This window comes from Macaca nemestrina, chromosome 8 (genome assembly GCF_043159975.1).
Source record: "Macaca nemestrina isolate mMacNem1 chromosome 8, mMacNem.hap1, whole genome shotgun sequence".
Lineage (NCBI taxonomy): Eukaryota > Metazoa > Chordata > Mammalia > Primates > Cercopithecidae > Macaca > Macaca nemestrina.
In genome coordinates this window covers 144,991,570-145,010,213 of record NC_092132.1, presented here as the reverse complement: position 1 = coordinate 145,010,213, position 18,644 = coordinate 144,991,570, and the positions used below count along the sequence as shown (strand labels likewise).

The 18,644-nt window shown below is 51.5% G+C and overlaps 1 protein-coding gene across 1 annotated transcript in view; it reads right to left on the bottom strand.

Annotated features, from left to right (window-relative positions):
* Window positions 1–18,644, bottom strand: part of C8H8orf74 (chromosome 8 C8orf74 homolog) — a 30,319-nt gene that overhangs the window by 10,492 nt on the left and 1,183 nt on the right. The window contains exon 2 of the mRNA XM_011757330.3: window positions 15,329–15,521. Coding sequence (XP_011755632.1) covers window positions 15,329–15,521 — 193 coding nt within the window. The remainder of the gene's footprint in view (window positions 1–15,328; window positions 15,522–18,644) is intronic.

The following is an 18,644-nucleotide window of genomic DNA, read 5'->3' as shown; positions in this document are numbered from 1 at the left end:
ATATTACATACAAAATATATGTGAATCAACTGTTTATATTATCAGTAAGGCTTCTGGTCAACGGTAAGCTATTAGTAAGTAAATTCTGGAAGAGTCCAAAGTTACATACGGGTTTTCAACTGCACGGGAGGTTGGTGGCCCTAAATCTCGTGTTGTTCAAGAGTCACCTGTATATCAAAATGAATGTTTCACAACCAGAGAGACCTTTAAGATATGTTGGATCCAAGGAGATTAAATAGTCTTAATATGCTAATGAACTCAAAATATGCAAATGAGCTTAGCAGATCACCAAAAGGCAAGGAGCGTTTGCAATGTTTCTCAAATCTATTCAGGGCAAATAGTCATTCTGGACCAAGGAGCACATGTCTCTGGACCAAGGAGAAATGTTGAGCTTGTCCAATCATTTTTCTCTACAAATGGGGAAACTGAGGCCCAGAAAAAGGATGAGACTTGCCTAAAGCTAACCTGTGGCAAAGTCAGGACCTGAGCTCTGCCCAGCGGGGAGGGGTCAGGAGCCTGGCGGTAGAGCTGCCCTTCCCGTCACCACTCCCTGTGTAGGGAAGGGGTTGGTGTCTGTTTCCTTTCACTGCCCCAGCCCTGGTGCTTTTTGGTAGGTCAGAAGTGTCTGTGAAATGTGGGCTGGGGCACTGTCTGCCCAGGGAAGGGAATGGAAGAGCTGGGGCAGGAGACTGGGCCAGGCGCTGTTCCCTGGAGTGATCTTTGTGGCTGCCCTGCTGACCACGGCCTGGGGACAGACAGGATTGTCAGGAACAGCCCTGAGAGCTTGCCACCTTTGCTTGAAACCTCTTCTGTGGCTGCTGCCTGTCCTGGGGTCCCTGGACTGCTGGCCTCCCCACCTCCTACTGCAGCACAAGTGGTCCCTTCAGGATGACCCCTTTCCAAAGCCACCTGGTAAACTGCAGGGAGAGGAGAGAGGGCAGGCTGGTTGGGCCTGACACTCCCGTGGGAAGGAGGGGCTGCCGCATCCCTCGTGACCTCATCAGGATGGGCCCGGACTGGCCAGAGGAGGACCACGCTGGCTGGAGATGCATCGTCCTCCTGCCCTGTTACTTCGGCACCAAGGGTTCAATAACTGCACGTTCTGTTCTCAGCCACCATTCACGGCCACACGGCAGCCACCATTAAGCTTAGGGAACACCTGGACTGAAGATGGCACTGACGCTGGGGCCATTCCTTGAAGCTAGCTCCTCTGTCAGGGGCAGTGGGGTGTGTCTGGTATGAGTACAGACTGGAGATTCAGGCAGATGCGGGCTCACCTCGGGCTGCACGACTTCATCACTTGCACACGTTATCTTGCCTCTCTGGGCATCAGCGTTCTTTTCCTTTGTCTTTTTTATTCCATTTATTAAAGTTCAAAAACTGGCACAACTATGTGTTAGAAGTTGGTAGTAGTTTCTGGAAAGGGTCAGAAAGAGGCTTTTGGTTGCTGATAATGTTCTTTTTTTTTTTTTTTTTTTTGAGATGCAGTCTTGCTCTGTCGCTCAGGCTGGAGTGCAGTAGAGTGATGTTGGCTCACTGCAGCCTCCGCCTCCCAGGTTCAGGTGATTCTCCTGCCTCTGCCTCCCAAGTAGGTGGGATTACAGGTGCCCACTACCATGCCCGGCTAATTTTTGTATTTTTAGTAGAGACAGCCCTCGCCATATTGGCCAGGCTGTTCTTGAATTCCTGACCTCAAGTGATCCACCCACCTCAGCCTCCCAAAGTGCTGGGATTACAGGTGTGAGCCACTGTGCCTGGCCTGGTTGCTGATAATGTTTTAATTCTACTTTCTAGTTCTGGATGCTGTTAAATGGGCACACTTTCTGAGAAATATCAAGATGAACATTTATAATGTACGCACTTTTCTGTGTATGCTATAATTAAATGAAAGATTTACTTTAAGAAGATGGTGACCCTGAAAAATAAGTTATTCCTAATTTGTGCAATGATGATAAAATCACAGAAAAGTAAACAGATTTAAAAAAATAGTATTTAAAAGCAGAATCTTTTCACACTGGAAGCAGTTTTTCTAATGCAATCTATTTCTTTTCTTTCTTTCTTTTTTTTTTTTTTCTTTTCTGAGATGGAGTCTCGCTGTGTCACCTAGGCTGGATTGCAGTGATGTGATCTCGCTCAGCTCATTGCAACCTCTGCCTCCCAGATTCAAGCGATTCTCCTGTCTCAGCCTCCCAAGTAGCTGTGTTTTTAGTAGAGATGGAGGTTTTACCATGTTGGTCAAGCTGGTCTTGAACTCCTGATCTCAGGTAGTTCACCCTGAGATATACCTGCCTTGGCCTCCCAAAGTGCTGTGATTACAGGCGTGAGCCACTGTGCCTGGCCATAATGCAATCTATTTCTATTATGCAAGACTTTTAATAAAAACCATTGCATATATTGATTGCACAGTCTAAGGGACATGGGCAGCAGTGTTCTTACTTGTAAAATAGAGACAATAAAAATATCTACCTCAAAGATTACAGGACAGCATGCATATATGGTGCTTTCCACAGTGCCTGGTACACAGTAAACACTCAATAAGTAATGCCATTGTCACCATCATTGCCATCATCAGGCCTCTGCTGGCATTCCTACTCCCTGGTGGGCTGTGTGGGTTCCTGGACTCAACCTGCTTTGGCAGAGACTGAAGCATGGCTCTAGGACAATAACCCTGGAGACTGGATTTCTTCAATCCAATCCCTTCTTGGCAGTTGCCTGGTGATTCTATTCACCTATGGTGGTGCCATGAGCGGGCACAGGGCCCCACCTGAACAGTAGTGGAGGCTCTTTCTTTCCTGGTCACTCAAACAGTGGAGGGGACAGGACAACTGGGAGTGGGCTAGGTCCCCAGTTATGGGGTGCAGAGGGTAGGGGAAGAGGCCCCTACTTACTACATAACTCAACAGGCCCTTGTGCTGTATCCTCTTTCTCCCCACTATTGTGGATGCCTCCATGGCAAGAAACTGCTAGATGGGCCAGACTTACCAGATCCAAATCAAGATTCTCTTTTTCTTACTATTACTTTATTGAATTAATTAAATTTTAAATATCACCAGGTGTTCCAGGGTGGTCTCCCATCCGAGTACTAACCATGTCCGACTCTGCTTAGCTTCCAAGACCAGACAAGATAGGCACGTTCAAGGTGGTATGGCCATAGACCCAAGTCTAGATTCTTGCACTGAAAAGCATGTGGGTGCTTATGAGAACGACAGGGCAGATAATGAGAAATCTTCCCAGAAAGCTCTGGACCTGCCCAGTGCTAAGCTCTCAGGAAATAATACTACCACTACATTAGTGTGTTGTTTTACAGTTATAAAGCATTTACATTATCCATCAACTCATTTAATTACCACAACCAACCTATGAAATAGGTGTTTGACACCATTTAACAGATGAAGAAACTGAGGTTTAGAGCATGCGTGTGGCTTGTCTACTGCTATTCAGTAGTGAAATCAGTTCTCAATCCAGATCCTCCAACTCCAAGGAGAGTACTCCAACTCCAAGGAGAGTACACCACAGCCATTTTTTAGGAGTGAATGGAAGATATATGAAATACACAGCACTACAATATGTCCACTAGCATTCTTGGATTTAAATTTAATTTTTCAATTATTGTGAATATATATAACCTAAAATTGACCATTTTAACTGTTTTCTTTTTCTTTCTTTTTTTTTTTTTTTTTTTTTTTGAGACGGAGTCTCACTCTGTCACCCAGGCTAGGGTGCAGTGGTACAAACTCGGCTTACTGCAACCTCCATCTCCTGGGTTCAAGCAATTATCCTGCCCCAGCCTCCTGAGTAGCTGGGACTATAGGCATGTGTCACCATGCCTGGCTAATTTTTTTTGTATTTTTAGTAGAGACGGGATTTCACTGTGTTAGACAGGATGGTCTCAATCTCCTGACCTCATGATCTGCCTGCCTCGGCCTCCCAAAATGCTGGGATTACAGGCGTGAGCCACTGCACCCAGCCCATTTTAACTATTTTTAAATGTATAGTTCTATGACGTTAAGAACATTCACATTATTTTGCAGCCATGACTACCATCCATCTCCAGAACTTTCTCATCATCCCAAACTAGAACTCCATATCCATTAAACATTAACTCCACACTCCCCCTCCTCCCGGCCCTTGGCAATCCCCATTCTACTTCCTGTCTCTATGAATTTGACTATTCTGGGTTCCTCACAGACAGACTCATACGATATTTATTCTTTTGCATCTAGATTATTTCATGTAACATAATGTCTTCAAGGTTCCTCCATGTTGTAGCATGGGGCAGAATTGCCTTCCTTTGTAAGGCTGAATGATATTCCATTGTATGGATAGACCACATTCTGCTTATCCATTCATCCATCCATGCTCACCTGGGTGACTTTCACTTTTGGCTATTGTAAGCAATTCTTCTACGAGCCTAGGTGTACAAACACCTGCCCGAGTCTCCACTTTCAATTCTTTTGGGTGTGTACCCACAGGAACAATTGTTGAATCATATGCCAATTCCATGGTTGCCTTTTTGAGGAACCGCCATATTGGTTTCATCCACTATGTCTTTTCAATTTGTTAAGATACAGTAGTCCCCCCTTAACCGCAGATCCAGTTTCCTTGGTTTTAGTAACCTGTGGCCAACTGTAGTCCAAAAACATTAAGTAGAAATTTCCAGAAATAAATAGTTCGTAAGTTTTAGATGTTGCACCGTTTTGAGTGGCATGATGGAATCTGCATCATCCTGCTCTGTCCCACATGGAGCGTGGCTCACTCCTTCCTTCAGGGGACCCCTGCTGTCAACGCCACCCTCCCGTTGGTCACTTAGGAGCCATCTCCGGTATCAGAAGGACTGTCAAGTTATCACAGCGCTCGTGCTCAAGTCACCCTTATTTGGCTTAATGATGGCCCCAAAGCGCAATAGTAGTGATACTGGCAGTTTGGATATGCCAAACATAAGCTACCAAGTGCTTCCTTTCAGTGAAAAGGTGAAAATTCTTGATTTCATAAGCAAAGAAAGAAAATCATATGCTGAGGTTTCTAAGAACTACATAAGAACAAATCTTCTATCTGTGAAACTGTGAAGGGAGACAAATAAATTTGTGAGTAGTGGATATAGGGTGTGGTACTATCCCCGGTTTCAGGCACCACCTGGGGGGTGTTGAAATATATTCCTGATGGTGGATTAGAGGGGACTACTATAAACCAATAGCCATATTAAGGGAACATCTACTCAAACACTAGGATTAGAAATATTTTGTTGTCCTTTTAAAGACATTCTTTTTGGTTACTTGCCTAGGGTTCAGAGGGCAAGCACAGGACCATATTTTTTTTTGTTTTGTTTCGTTTTTGAGACCGAGTCTCGCTCTGTCGCCCAGGCTGGAGTGCAATGGCGAAATCTCGGCTCACTGCAAGCTCCGTCTCCTGGGTTCACACCATTCTCCTGCCTCCGTCTCCAGAGTAGCAGGGACTACAGGCACCCGCCACCACGCCCAGCTAATTTTTTTGTATTTTTAGTAGAGACGGGATTTCACCATGTTAGCCAGGATGGTCTTGATCTCCTGACCTCGTGATCCACCCACCTCAGCCTTCCAAAGTGCTGGGATTACAGGCATGAGCCACCGCACCCGGCCAGGACCATATGCTTTAAAGACTGTCATGGGCTCTTGTCCACGCCCTTCTCTTTGTCCACAATGGTCTCCCTACCTGGTCCGCTTAGCAGACTCGGCACCTCACCAATCCTTGCCCCCATTTCTCAGGAATCAGGAAGCTAGAATGATTCATGTGAAAGAGCTTTGGCAGAAGGGACAGGCTCTGTGGCCAGGAAGACCCAAGGTTAATATTGGTTCTGCGCTTTACTGTGCGATGATTGACAAGTTACCTAACCTCTCTGAGCTTCAGTTGTATTAGTGAAATGGGGACAACAGTACCCATGCACCCAAGACTGCCATGGAGATCAAATGAGATGATATGTGCAGAGGGCTCAGTGTGCCATGTCTACGGCTGAGATTATGATCATCAATCCCTTCCCTGGTCCTCCTGGAAGCATGGGGCTCCTGTCCTGCTGCGGTCACCTCCTGCCTAGCCTCACAGGAAGGCTGGCTCCTTAGCGCGCAGGGATTTGGGTTCACTCTGGGCTTGCTGGAGAATGGGGCAGAACAGGGGCCAGCCAGCGGAAGGCTCAAAGAGGCAGCTTTCAGTACAACAGCAGGAAGAACTTTCCAGAAGCACCAGCTGCTCACTGGCAGAGTAGGTCTCCTCTCCAGAAGTGAGGAGGTGCTCCCCATCAGTCTGACAGCTGAGGGCCTCGGATGCTCAGACACCAGAGAGACGGGATTCCTGGATGTGTGTGTCAGGTGGGGGTTGGATCCGGAGACTTCTGGGGCCCCTCTCAACTCTCAGAAGCTGTGGGGATTTCCATGGAGCTGACAGTCCCTGTAGCCACAACGGGGGCACTGCCAGTGCATCTTGGCCAAGCCCTTCAGCTGACTCGAGCTTGGTGAGGGAAGCCCTGACTTGGGATCCTTGACATCCTCATGGTCATCATCCCCCGGAGATGAAAGCAACTGGGCAGTCCCACCGTCTCGGGGACACAGTGCCATTCCCAGCCCGAGATGCGGCTACTCCATTCTCATACCTTGTCCCCTCTAATGCTGGGGACTCCAAGGCTGACCAGTATGTCCAGCTGATGGGGGAAGAACCTGAGAATTCAGACGTGGGAAGGGGTCCTAAGAGAACGTGTACCATCTGCCCACACACAGGTGGCACATCCAGGCCAGGACACCTTAGCCAAAGGGCACAACTCACCCTGCCAGCTGGGCCTGGGCCACTCACCATCCTGGAGGCTTCCTGCTGGGGCCAGGATCCCAGCCTCTCCTGTGAACAGCTCTGGGTGACCCAGTTAGGAAGTCAGTAGGTGTCAGACCTGGCTCATCCAGGTGTTGCTCTGTCAGCCCCGGCCCACTTGCTGTGGGGGCTCTCCTGGGCTGCCTGCTTCTCAGGCCTTCCTGCACTCCTGGACGGGTGGACAGGTCCCCGTGGTCAAAATGAAAAGTTGCGCGGCTGGGTGGGTGCTGACCTGGTTCAAATCCCGACACCAGTCACTCGAGGTGTGGCCTTGGGCAAGTTACCTAATCTCTCCAGACCTCAGTGTCTTCATCTTTCAAATGGCACCTGTGATGCCAGACTGCAGTGACAATTGCAGAAGCTGTGTAAAAGGCCAGGCACATGACACACAAGGCCTCCCTCTGTGGGACGGATGGTCTCTTGCGGAAGGCAGGGGAAGGTTTCTATGGCCCCGTCTTGATTTCTGGCCTACTTACTGACACTGGCTCACCCAAGGAGTGGTGACCTCCCTCAGTGTTACAAGATGGACTGCTCACACCCTAGTTTACGTGGTGAGGTCCTAACCTCCAGTATGTCAGGACGTACTTAGAAAGAAGGTCTTTATAGAGTTGATTAGGGTCAAATGAGATCATTAGGGCCGGCCTTCAGTCAACAGGACTGCTGTCATCATCAGCAGAGAAAACATGGACACACACAGAGACGCCGGGGCACAGGTGCACAGAGAGAGACCACGAGAGGATGGGAGGAGAAGGTGGCCGTCCGCAAGCCAAGGAGAGAGGCTTCAAGAGAAACCAGCCCTGCCAGGACCTTGACCTTGGACTTCCGGCCTCCAGAACTATGAGGAAATGAATGTTTGTTGTTGAACCCACACAGTACGTGGTTCTGTGCGGCAGCCCTGGTGAACTAATACCACAGGGAGGCATCTACACAAGGAGAGTTGCCCGTTCGTCCCAAGAAATGCCCCTCTAAGATCTCAATCTAGAGCTGCCGTGGAGACTTCCACCATCCGTCAATCATGAAGTCTCATTTAAAGGCCCCTCCAGGTCTCGCCTGAGGGGTGTCAGGTTCTGGTTGGGAAGGAGGGTCCCTGGAGGCCTTTCCCAGGCTGCAGAGGGTGGCACCTTCTCTCTGCTTCGCGGGGGTGGCACCTTCTCTCTGCTTCGCGGGGGTGACACCTTCTCTCTGCTTCGCGGGGGTGGCACCTTCTCTCTGCTTCGCGGGGGTGGCACCTTCTCTCTGCTTTGCGGGGGTGGCACCTTCTCTCTGCTTCGCGGGTCTTGAGAGGCTGAGTACTTCAAGTTGAGGGCGGAGTTGAGGGCGGAGTACTTCAGGGCTGCTGGGCAGACCCTAGGCATGGCCATGATCATCCCAGCAAGAACTGTTGTGCCAGGAGCTTGGAAGAGTCACTGCCTCCTGCCAGCCCAGGCTGCTGTGGGCAGGTGGCTGCTTTCCCGTCCTAGGCTACCTGGGCAACATTTCCTTTAGAATCAGGAGTGACCATGGGTGGAACTGCAGATGCCAGGACCATGATGCCTTTCACCAGGCACTCACCCGGATGCCCTGTGCCTCCATTGACCAGTCTCAAGGCCCACCTCCTGCCAGGCCTGGGATTTGGGGGCCTGGCCATATGAAAAGGTTCTTCCTGCTTCAGCTGTCTTGATGGAGCGTCTGAGAGAGGCTGTGCCTGCCACGCGTGATGATGATGAAGGGCGGAGCGGCACAGAGTCAGAGCGGTGGTGGGCTGGGGAGGTCCTACAGGTGCCAGGTGGCCACAAGTGGGACACCTCCAGGCTCAGCTTTCTGTCAAGGGAAGCCTGAAGCAGGGGAGGTTGTCCCCACCTTCCCTGCCTCCTGTGCAGGCTTCCTGGGTACCCTAAATCTCTGCGGCTCCTCAAGGCCCCCACATCCCTCTCCTCTCCTGAACCTCCCCGGGGTTAGACAAGGTGGGCAAACTGTGCCCCCGTCCTGTGGTTTTCTCCCACCAGGACGTCCCAAGCTGGAAGACTCCCGCTCTGTGTCACAGCTGGTGGCTTCACCCTTGGCCCAGGGGAGATGGCTGGATATGACCTGCCCAGAGATTCCTGGAGGCTGGCCAAGAAGGCACAAGGAAAGGACTGCTTCTTCTGGCCTGGTGTGGGGAGCAGAATGTCCTGGAGAGACATTTGCCAGGCCAGGGCAAGCCAAAGCTTTTGAAGAAAGGGCCCCCTCCCTCCCCGTGCCAAGGCCTGATTGGGCCGGGAGATATGCTGCACTGGTAGCTGTCCTGGCAGAGCTCTGAATCACTGCTGTGCAAACATGACCCTCCTCCACTGCGACTACCAACTTTCTTATCTAGAATGCAAACACAACACAACCATCCTTAGCTCCAGACTAACAATGAAAACATCCCTGGAGAAGCCACCTTCCAAGACGACTGAAAGCCCAGTATGGATTTTAGCCGAAACAGACACAGAACCCCCGCCCCTGCCCTGGCTCCCTGCACCCACATTCTGAGATAAGGATAATGCCAAGAGGAGGACAGGGTGGGATGCAAGGTGGGAAAGAGCTGGAATGTGCCAGGGACCTGACCTGCCACCAACGCCAGCTCTTTCTGCCCCTGGCCACCAGAGCCCCCTCCTGAGGACAGCAGTTTCCTGCTCTCTTGGTCTGGTAGGCAGCAAGGATGGCTCCCTCGTGTGCCCAGGGCCAAGCATGAGTGTGGGCAGCTGGTTAGAGTCCAGGCCACAGGTGGTCCGGCCCTCCCTTCTGCTGGCCCATGCCTTGAACCCATCTGCAGGATGAAGGGAACGCAAGAAAGGGCATAGACAGTGAGCGCCCCGATGGCCCGCATGCAGCTCCTTCTTGCCCTGAACCATGACTGCAGAGAGCGGCACCTTCTCTCTGCTTGGCGAGTCTTGGACATGGGTGGACATGGACATGGGACCATCCCGTGTTGCCTCCAGGCATATGGTAGTGAACATTGATTAAGCACTTACTATGTGCTGTTCACCCTGCTGCGAGTGCTGCATGTCCGATTCATTTGCTCCTTCCTGTAAGTAGGAACTGTTACTGCCCCCATTTTACAGAAGAGGAAACAGAGGCACAGAGAGGGAAACTAATGTTCTCAAGGCTGTGCAATGAAGTGACAGTGGTGGGATTTCAACTGAGACCTCTTGACTGCAGAGTTTGCTCTGCTGCCTCTCACATCAGTGGCGTGTGCAGTGTGGAAGGAGCGTCACTGGGGCAAGGCATTGGAGCAAGTCACTGGGGCAAGGAGCGTCACTGGAGGCCAGCCCTCGCCTCCTCTGCGCATCTTGAACTCTCTGTCTCCATGGGCATCAGGAATCGACTCATTTATTGGTTCGTTCATTTGTTTCTTCCTTCAACTCCTATTCTGTGCCATATGCGTCACTCAGCACTCGGGGGTCGGAGGGGACAAAGATGTACAGGGTGCAGACCCCTCTCCCACAGCTCCAGCCTCTCCAGGCCAGGCCTTTCTCACTCTCCAGCTAAGGACTCCAGGGAGGCCTGTGGTCTGAGTGGAGAGGGAAGGGGGATGGCCTGGTGAAGCAGGGCGTGAGAAGGACAGACGAGACAGTCATCACAGGAAAGGAGCCAGACTGGGCACGCCTGCAGGGCCCAGAGGGAACATAGCTGCAGAAATGCAGGTGTGAGGTGTCCAGGCCGTGGCCATGGCCTGGAGAGAGAAGCTTAGCCCATAAGGCCCAGCGCTGGAGGGGCCAAGATCAACTCTGGGTGGTGCGATCCAAGGACAGGGAGAGGCTTAGTCAGGAGGGGAGTTTACCCAGGGCTGGAGGGCAGAGGAGGGAATGGAGGATAGATAAGGGCTGGTGACTCAGAGCCTATGGTCCAAACCTGCGCAGTGCCACTTGGATGTCACCAGAGAAGATCAAGGTTAGGGCTGGGGTTGCGCAGAACTGGAGCAGAAACAACTGAGCAAAGCCGGGGGAGGCAAGCCTGCGGTTTCCATGAGCGGTGCCCCAGGACTGCCTAAGCCACTGCCGTCCGGGTGGGGCAGGCAGAGGACCTAAAGTTCCCGGTGGACAGTGGAGCCCAGGAGGGTGCCTGAGACCCTTGCAAGTGGGTGTAACATACAGGCAGACTCCAGTGCACACTTTCAGGGCTTCCTCTATGCTGGTCACCTTTCCAGGGCCATAAATGAACTCAACAAGCCTGTGAAGCGGATGTTGTTCTTGTCCCAAATTTACAGATGAGTGACCTGAAGCACAGAGAGAATGGTCAAGGTCCCACAGTTAGGAAATAGCAAAACTGGGGCCCCAGAAACATGTAGGGCTCAGCCTGGGCCTGGAGGTGATGGCAGCGTTTGTCAGTGAGGAGGACCTGGGGAAGGAGGTGCTGCTGGAATTCTACCCTCTGCATCTGGGGGACTGTGGGGTTGTTCACGTTCTCATGAGTGTCCCTGTGCAAGGCAGTAAGAACACAGGTGCTGACAAGGACACCACCTGGGCCAGCCTCCTGGCTCAGGGACAGCAGGCACCATCCTGACCAGCACCGTGGTGAGCCGAGGTGCAGGAGGCCTGGCTCTCGTGGGGCTCTGCATCCTGGGGTGCTCCAGCTGCACTCGGCTGGCTACTCTCTCCGCACTGCAGCCAGCCTGACATGGCTCTCAGGAGCCAGCTCTCCTGGTGGGTCAGTCACCCCCTGGGCGGAACTGGGACAGTCTCATTTGCCTCCTGTCTCCCTCCTGACTTCTGAAACAAATCTGCAGTTTGCTTTTTTTTTTTTTTAATTACTTCCTGGCCCTGCCTCTGACCCTGCCCCATCTCCTGCAGTGCAGGGTCACTGGGCAGTGCAGGGGCTGAGGAGAAGGGGCCCTGGCACGTGTCTACTGGGCCTTGTTCTTGCTAGGGCTGATCTGAAACAGGTGACCCCTGACTATGCCAGGTTTCTGGACCACATCCTGCTCCTTCGAGTTCCCAGGTCCCTGTGTCTACTAAAAATAAAGGTGCCACTCACTGGGCCCTTCCCAGGCACCGAGCGCCATGCTGTGGGCTTTCAGGCACGGTCTCATTTGATCCTTCTAATAATCCCAGGAGGAGAGTGATCCTGCATCCCCATTTTTCTAGATGTGTTCACAGAGGCTCAGAGGGATGAGACTTGCCCTAGATCATGCACCCAGTAAGGGGCCAGGTAGGACCTGAATTTTCCCTCTGAACCCCCAACCTCCTGATGTCTATTTTCAGCCAGTTTAACTTCAGGCACGGGAAGCCCACCTAAGAGCTTGTTTCGAGTCTGTGTTTGTATCAACCATGCCTCACACTTCTTCAGATGATGCGCAGGTGAGAGGAGAAACTCCTAAGCTGGATGGGCCAGGATTAAGGCGGAGAATATTTCAGGAGGAAAGAAAGGAAGGCCAGTCTGAACGAGGTGGCATCCGTGGGGGTGACTGTGAGGGTCTGCAAGTGCATTCGAAATCGCCATCGCACAAGGGCAGGATGGGGAAATGGTTAGGGGCTTTAGTGGACTGCCAGCCTGATGCCAGTCTGTGTACCTGATGCTGATAAAGCCAATGCCCTCATCGGCTATATAAACAGGGGCATCATGACCAGCACAGGGGAGATGGCACATCCCTGACCACCTCACTGATTGCTGTGTTTGAATCCAGATACCATATGTTAAGACTAATACTGAAAAACACAAGGCTACTTGGATGAGGGCAGCGAGAGAGGTGGCAGAGGTTAGTTAGGAGGTGGTGGGGGGCAGGGTCTATGGGAAGGATGTCATATTAAAATAGAAAAAGAGGTGATGTGGTATGGGTGGTAGTAAACACAGGCATATTTGACTCATTATATACAGCATCTGAAGACTAAACTATGGTAAATAATGAATATATGTTAGATAAATAAAATGGCATATATATGATTTATGGAAGCTCCAAATAAATGTATGTAGCAGAAATTTAGCTAGCATTTCAGTAAATATTTGAATTTTTAAAAAGAATAATAAAAGGTACTAGGATGCCTAGTCCAAATGGAAAGATGTACTAGTCGCATTATATGAAGCCCAATAAATATGCTCAGGGCCCACAGGCTGCTGAGAATCTGGAAGACAGATTTGGAGAGGGGCAGAAGGCAGCTATAGGCTAGATACAAGGAAGAACTTCCTAATGATGAGTGTGGTCATGTAGGGAATGAAGTGCAGGAGGAGGAGGGATTCCCTGTCCCTTAGGGGGTGCCAGCAGAAGCTGGAAGAGCTTAGTTGGCATCCAGGGGCTCCCTGTAGTCAGGGAGAGGAGTTTTCTGTGCACTCAGTTGGAGAGTCCATGAGACATAGCTGTGCTGTGTTGGTAAGGCATGCTCCAACCAGAAGTGCCGAAAGCTCCAGGGCGCCCTCATCTTGGGCTGAAGTTGGGTTTGCATCATCATCGACTGTTTTCCAAGGGCTTGGCCTATGAAGGTTCTGATGGGGACTTGAAAGAGTTTGCTTCCCACGTGCTTCCTTGCGGCTGACATCCCTCTTCCTGGTTGTCAGTGTCTGTTCTGGCCACGAACCCCTCCAGAGCTCAGACACCAGGATTGAACTCTGGTACCCACATGTGGCTGTGAGCAGTGGGGAGGCAGGACCCTGAGAGATACCCTGAAGGCTCCTGTCCGTGGGGTTAGGGATGGCAGGAGGGGGATGAGATGTCCCGAGGATCTCTGAGTCCAGCCTGTGAGTGATGCCATGTCTTGCTCTAGCCTTTAGGCTGGGACCACTGGGTAGGAACGCAGCCTGGCAGGAGAGAATTGGAAGAGAACCTGGCAGCCAAAGAGATTAAAGAAAGGCTGACCCAGGTGTGCCTAAGGCTGGGAGCACTGGATGCCTTCAAACAGAGGTGCCGTGGGACATTCTGTGTGTCTGAAAAAGCACTCGCAGTTTGGTAAATCAGTTGCAGAATGCAAGATTTGAAAGTAGTGGACCAATCAAGAGAGAGGGGTGGAAATGGTACTGGCCCTGGGGATGGTCAGAAGTGGTGAGATTAGAGAAGGACATTGACATGCTGCCAGCAGTACTGAGTGATGAGTTATGGCTGCCTTGAGGATGGCGCCTTGTGCATGAGAGACATAGCATCGTGCAGCCTGTGTGATTGGCAGCCACTGAGATTATGACCAGAAAGCCAGGGAAGACCTCTAATGTGCCTCACTTTAAAAAAATCTTATTATACTTTTTTTGAAAAATAATTTCAAAGCAAAATAAATTACATGAAAAGTTGCAACAATAGTAGAAAGAAACTCTTCCCAGTCCACTTAAAAGAAGTACCCCACCCGACACACCTCACCGAAGCATCATTTCACGTATATCTTCTAAAGCAAAAACGTTCATCATCACGACCATCCGATCCAGACCCTCACCCTGAACATGTCACTACCGCCGGGTCCCCAGACCTCACTCTGGTTTCCACAGTTCTCCCAATAACCTAATTTATAGCAAAAAGACGGCCACAGGTCACGTTTGAACACATCCTTTCGCCTCTTTCAGTTTGGAAAGGTTTATCAATCTTTCCTTGGCTCTTATGGCCTTTGAGTGTTTGGATCTGGCAGGAGAGCTACTTTGAGCAATGCTCCTAATTTGCTGTTTTCTCTTGATTAGATTTGGGCCATGAGTCTTTGTTGGAACCACAATGGGAGGATGCTGGTTTCTCGCTGCATCCGACCAGGCACATGGGATTCTCTGTGTGGCCTCTTACTGACAATGTCCACTTGGATCATTTGACTAAGGAGGCAGCTGTCAGCTTCTTCCCCGTAAGAGTATTCCTTTCTCTTTGTCACTAGGAAGGATGCTGTGGGAGAGGTTCTTAGAAAGCATGGAAGTATCCCATTTCTCATCAAGCATCCGCCCACTACTTTCAGCACCCACGGATGGTTCTCAGTGGAATGAAGCACCACTGTGAGGGCAGCCACAGAGAGCCTGCCGCTTGTATTTACATAATGAATGAATCTGCACTTCATTGCCCAAGAGGTGGGTGGAGTGACCAGAGCTCCTCATGCCACCAGGTCCTTTTCTCATGCAAACCCAGCACAGGGCCAGGGTGGGAGCAATGCTGCTTCCGTGCACCCGCCTGACTGCATCCCCCATCTGTGCATGAGCAAGCTCCGGAACTCCCCTGGGACTTGCAGCAAAGCCAGATCTCCTACCAGGAACAACATGCAGCCCTTCAGGGTCCATGAAGGGTTTTAAGTCGGGGAAGGTGACACATTTGATTTACATTAAGCAAAACCAAACCAAACCAAAACAAAAGCAAACACCCTGACTGTTGTGCCCACAGCTTGGAGTGGTTCAGATTTACAGTCAGGCAGACCAATGAAGACTCAGAGAGGTTGTTTGGGGAGCCTGGGTAGAGACCATATTTTCAAGCGTGTGAGGAGGCCCAATGCCAGGGAAAGGCAGGAAGGGGCCCTGGCTCCTCCAAGGCTGCCAGGGCTGTGAATGGCAGGGGAGTCCTACGTGCACCCACCCATCCCACCAGCCTCTGCTGACTCCTGCCCTGGACGCCCCTTACCTTTGGTTTCCTTTAGCAGCTCTTCCGTGAACTTGACCACCTGGGCCACCTCCACCCATGGGAAGCCTTTGCCCACTGCAAAGATGATGCTCTCGTAGAGGGTGTCCAGCAGGATGCTCCTCCGGGAGTCTCTCTGTTCGTCAAACTCCTCCCAGTTCAGAAGCCTCCGCAGGCGCTCCCGACCTTGTGGTCTCTGCAGAGCATGACATGGGAATCGCAGGGTATGATATGGGGTTTGCAGGGCATGATATGGGGGCAGCAGGGTGTGATATGGGGTTTGCAGAGCGTGATATGGGGGCTGCAGGGCGTGATATGGGGTTTGCAGGGCATGATATGGGGTTTGCAGGGCGTGATATGGGGGCTGCAGGGCGTGATATGGGGTTTGCAGGGCATGATATGGGGTTTGCAGGGCATGATATGGGGGCAGCAGGGTGTGATATGGGGGCAGCAGGGTGTGATATGGGGGCAGCAGGGTGTGATATGGGGTTTGCAGGGCATGATATGGGTGCAGCAGGGTGTGATATGGGGTTTGCAGGGCGTGATATGGGGGCTGCAGGGTGTGATATGGGGTTTGCAGGGCATGATATGGGGGCTGCAGGGTGTGACATGGGGGCTGCAGGGTATGATATGGGGTTTGCAGGGCGTGATATGGGGGCTGCAGGGCAAGATATAGGGTTTGCAGGGCATGATATGGGGGCTGCAGGGTGTGATATGGGGGCTGCAGGGTGTGATATGGGGGCTGCAGGGCATGATATGGGGGCTGCAGGGTGTGATATGGGGGCTGCAGGGCATGATATGGGGGCTGCAGGGTGTGATATGGGGGCTGCAGGGCATGATATGGGGGCTGCAGGGTGTGATATGGGGGCTGCAGGGTGTGATATGGGGGCTGCAGGGCGTGATATGGGGGCAGCAGTGTGTGATATGGGGTTTGCAGGGCATGATATGGGTGCAGCAGGCTGCGATATGGGGTTTGCAGGGCGTGATATGGGGGCTGCAGGGTGTGATATGGGGTTTGCAGGGCGTGATATGGGGGCAGCAGGGTGTGATATGGGGTTTGCAGGGCATGATATGGGGGCTGCAGGGTGTGATATGGGGTTTGCAGGGCGTGATATGGGGGCTGCAGGGTGTGATATGGGGTTTGCAGGGCGTGATATGGGGGCAGCAGGGTGTGATATGGGGTTTGCAGGGCATGATATGGGGGCTGCAGGGTGTGATATGGGGGCTGCAGGGCATGATATGGGGGCTGCAGGGTGTGATATGGGGTTTGCAGGGCGTGATATGGGGGCTGCAGGCTGTGATATGGGGTTTGCAGGGCGTGATATGGGGGCTGCAGGGTGTGATATGGGGTTTGCAGGGCGTGATATGGGGGCTGCAGGGTGTGATATGGGGTTTGCAGGGCGTGATATGGGGGCAGCAGGGTGTGATATGGGGTTTGCAGGGCGTGATATGGGGGCTGCAGGGTGTGATATGGGGTTTGCAGGGCGTGATATGGGGGCTGCAGGGTGTGATATGGGGTTTGCAGGGCATGATATGGGGGCAGCAGGGTGTGATATGGGGTTTGCAGGGTGTGACATGGGGGCTGCAGGGCATGATATGGGGGCTGCAGGGCGTGATATGGGGGCTGCAGGGCATGATATGGGGGCTGCAGGGCGTGATATGGGGGCTGCAGGGTGTGATATGGGGGCTGCAGGGCGTGATATGGGGGCTGCAGGGTATGATATGGGGTTTCCGGGTATGATATGGGGGTTGCAGGGTATGATATGAAGGTTGGAGGGTGTGATATGGGGGTTTTGGGGTATGATATGGGGGTTGGAAGGTTTGATATGGGGGTTGGAGGGTTTGATATAGGGGCTGCAGGGTATGATATGGGGGCTGTGGGGTACGACATGGGGGTTGTGGGGTATGATACGGAAGTTGTGGGGTAAGATATGGGGGTTGTGGGGTACGACATGGGGGTTGTGCAGTATGACACAGGGGTTGCAGGGTATGATATGGGGGTTGTGGGGTATGATATGGGAGTTGTGAGGTATGATGTGGGGGTTGGAGGGTATAATACGGGGGTAGTAGGGTATGATATGGGGGTTGCGGGGTATGATATAGGGGTTGTGGGGTATGATATGGGAGTTGTGGGGTATGATGTGGGGGTTGGAGGATATGATACAGGGGTTGTGGGGTATGATATGGGGGTTGAGGGGTATGATATGGGAGTTATGGGGTATGATATGGGGATTGTGGGGTATGATATGGGGGTTGTGGGGTATGATATGGGAGTTGTGAGGTATGATGTGGGGGTTGGAGGGTATAATACGGGGGTAGTAGGGTATGATATGGGGGTTGCGGGGTATGATATAGGGGTTGTGGGGTATGATATGGGAGTTGTGGGGTATGATGTGGGGGTTGGAGGATATGATACAGGGGTTGTGGGGTATGATATGGGGGTTGAGGGGTATGATATGGGAGTTATGGGGTATGATATGGGGATTGTGGGGTATGATATGGGGGTCGTGGGGTATGATATGGGAGTTGTGGGTTATGATATGGAGGTTGGAGGGTATGATATGGGGATTGTGGGGTATGATATGGGGGTTGTGGGGTATGATATGGGAGTTGTGGGGTATGATATGGAGGTTGGAGGGTATGATATGGGGCTGCAGGGTATGATATCGAGGTTGCAGGGTATGATACGGGGTTTCAGGGTATGATATGGGAGTTGTGGGGTATGACATGGAGTTGAGGAGTCAAGAAGCCATCTCTTCTGGGTAAGACACTATTGGGGTCCCCACAATGGTGCTCCATAGCCCTGAAGAGTAACTAGATACCCGTGCACCCCTGGGAAGAGCTGTGCTTTGATTTCTGGGCAGCACTCCCTCTTGCTCCTGGGACTTGTTCTTCTTCTAGGACTTTCCTTCCTCTAAGAGTTCTCATGCTGGCCACTGTAGTCCAGGGTTTGTGTACCTCCAGCAGGCCTCAGGTTCTGAAATATGATCCCTCCCCCATTTCCCTAAAATAAAATTTGACTTTCCTCAGCCTACTCTCAACTAGCTGCACTAGAGGCATTGATCTGACAATGAAATTCATACTGCAGTGTTAGTGACTGACAATGAAATTCATACTGCAGTGTTAGTGACTGACAATTAAATTCATACTATAGTGTTAGTGACTGACAATGAAATTCATACTGCAGTGTTAGTGACTGACAATGAAATTCATACTGCAGTGTTAGTGACTGACAATGAAATTCATACTGCAGTGTTAGTGACTGACAATGAAATTCATACTGCAGTGTTAGTGACTGACAATGAAATTCATACTGCAG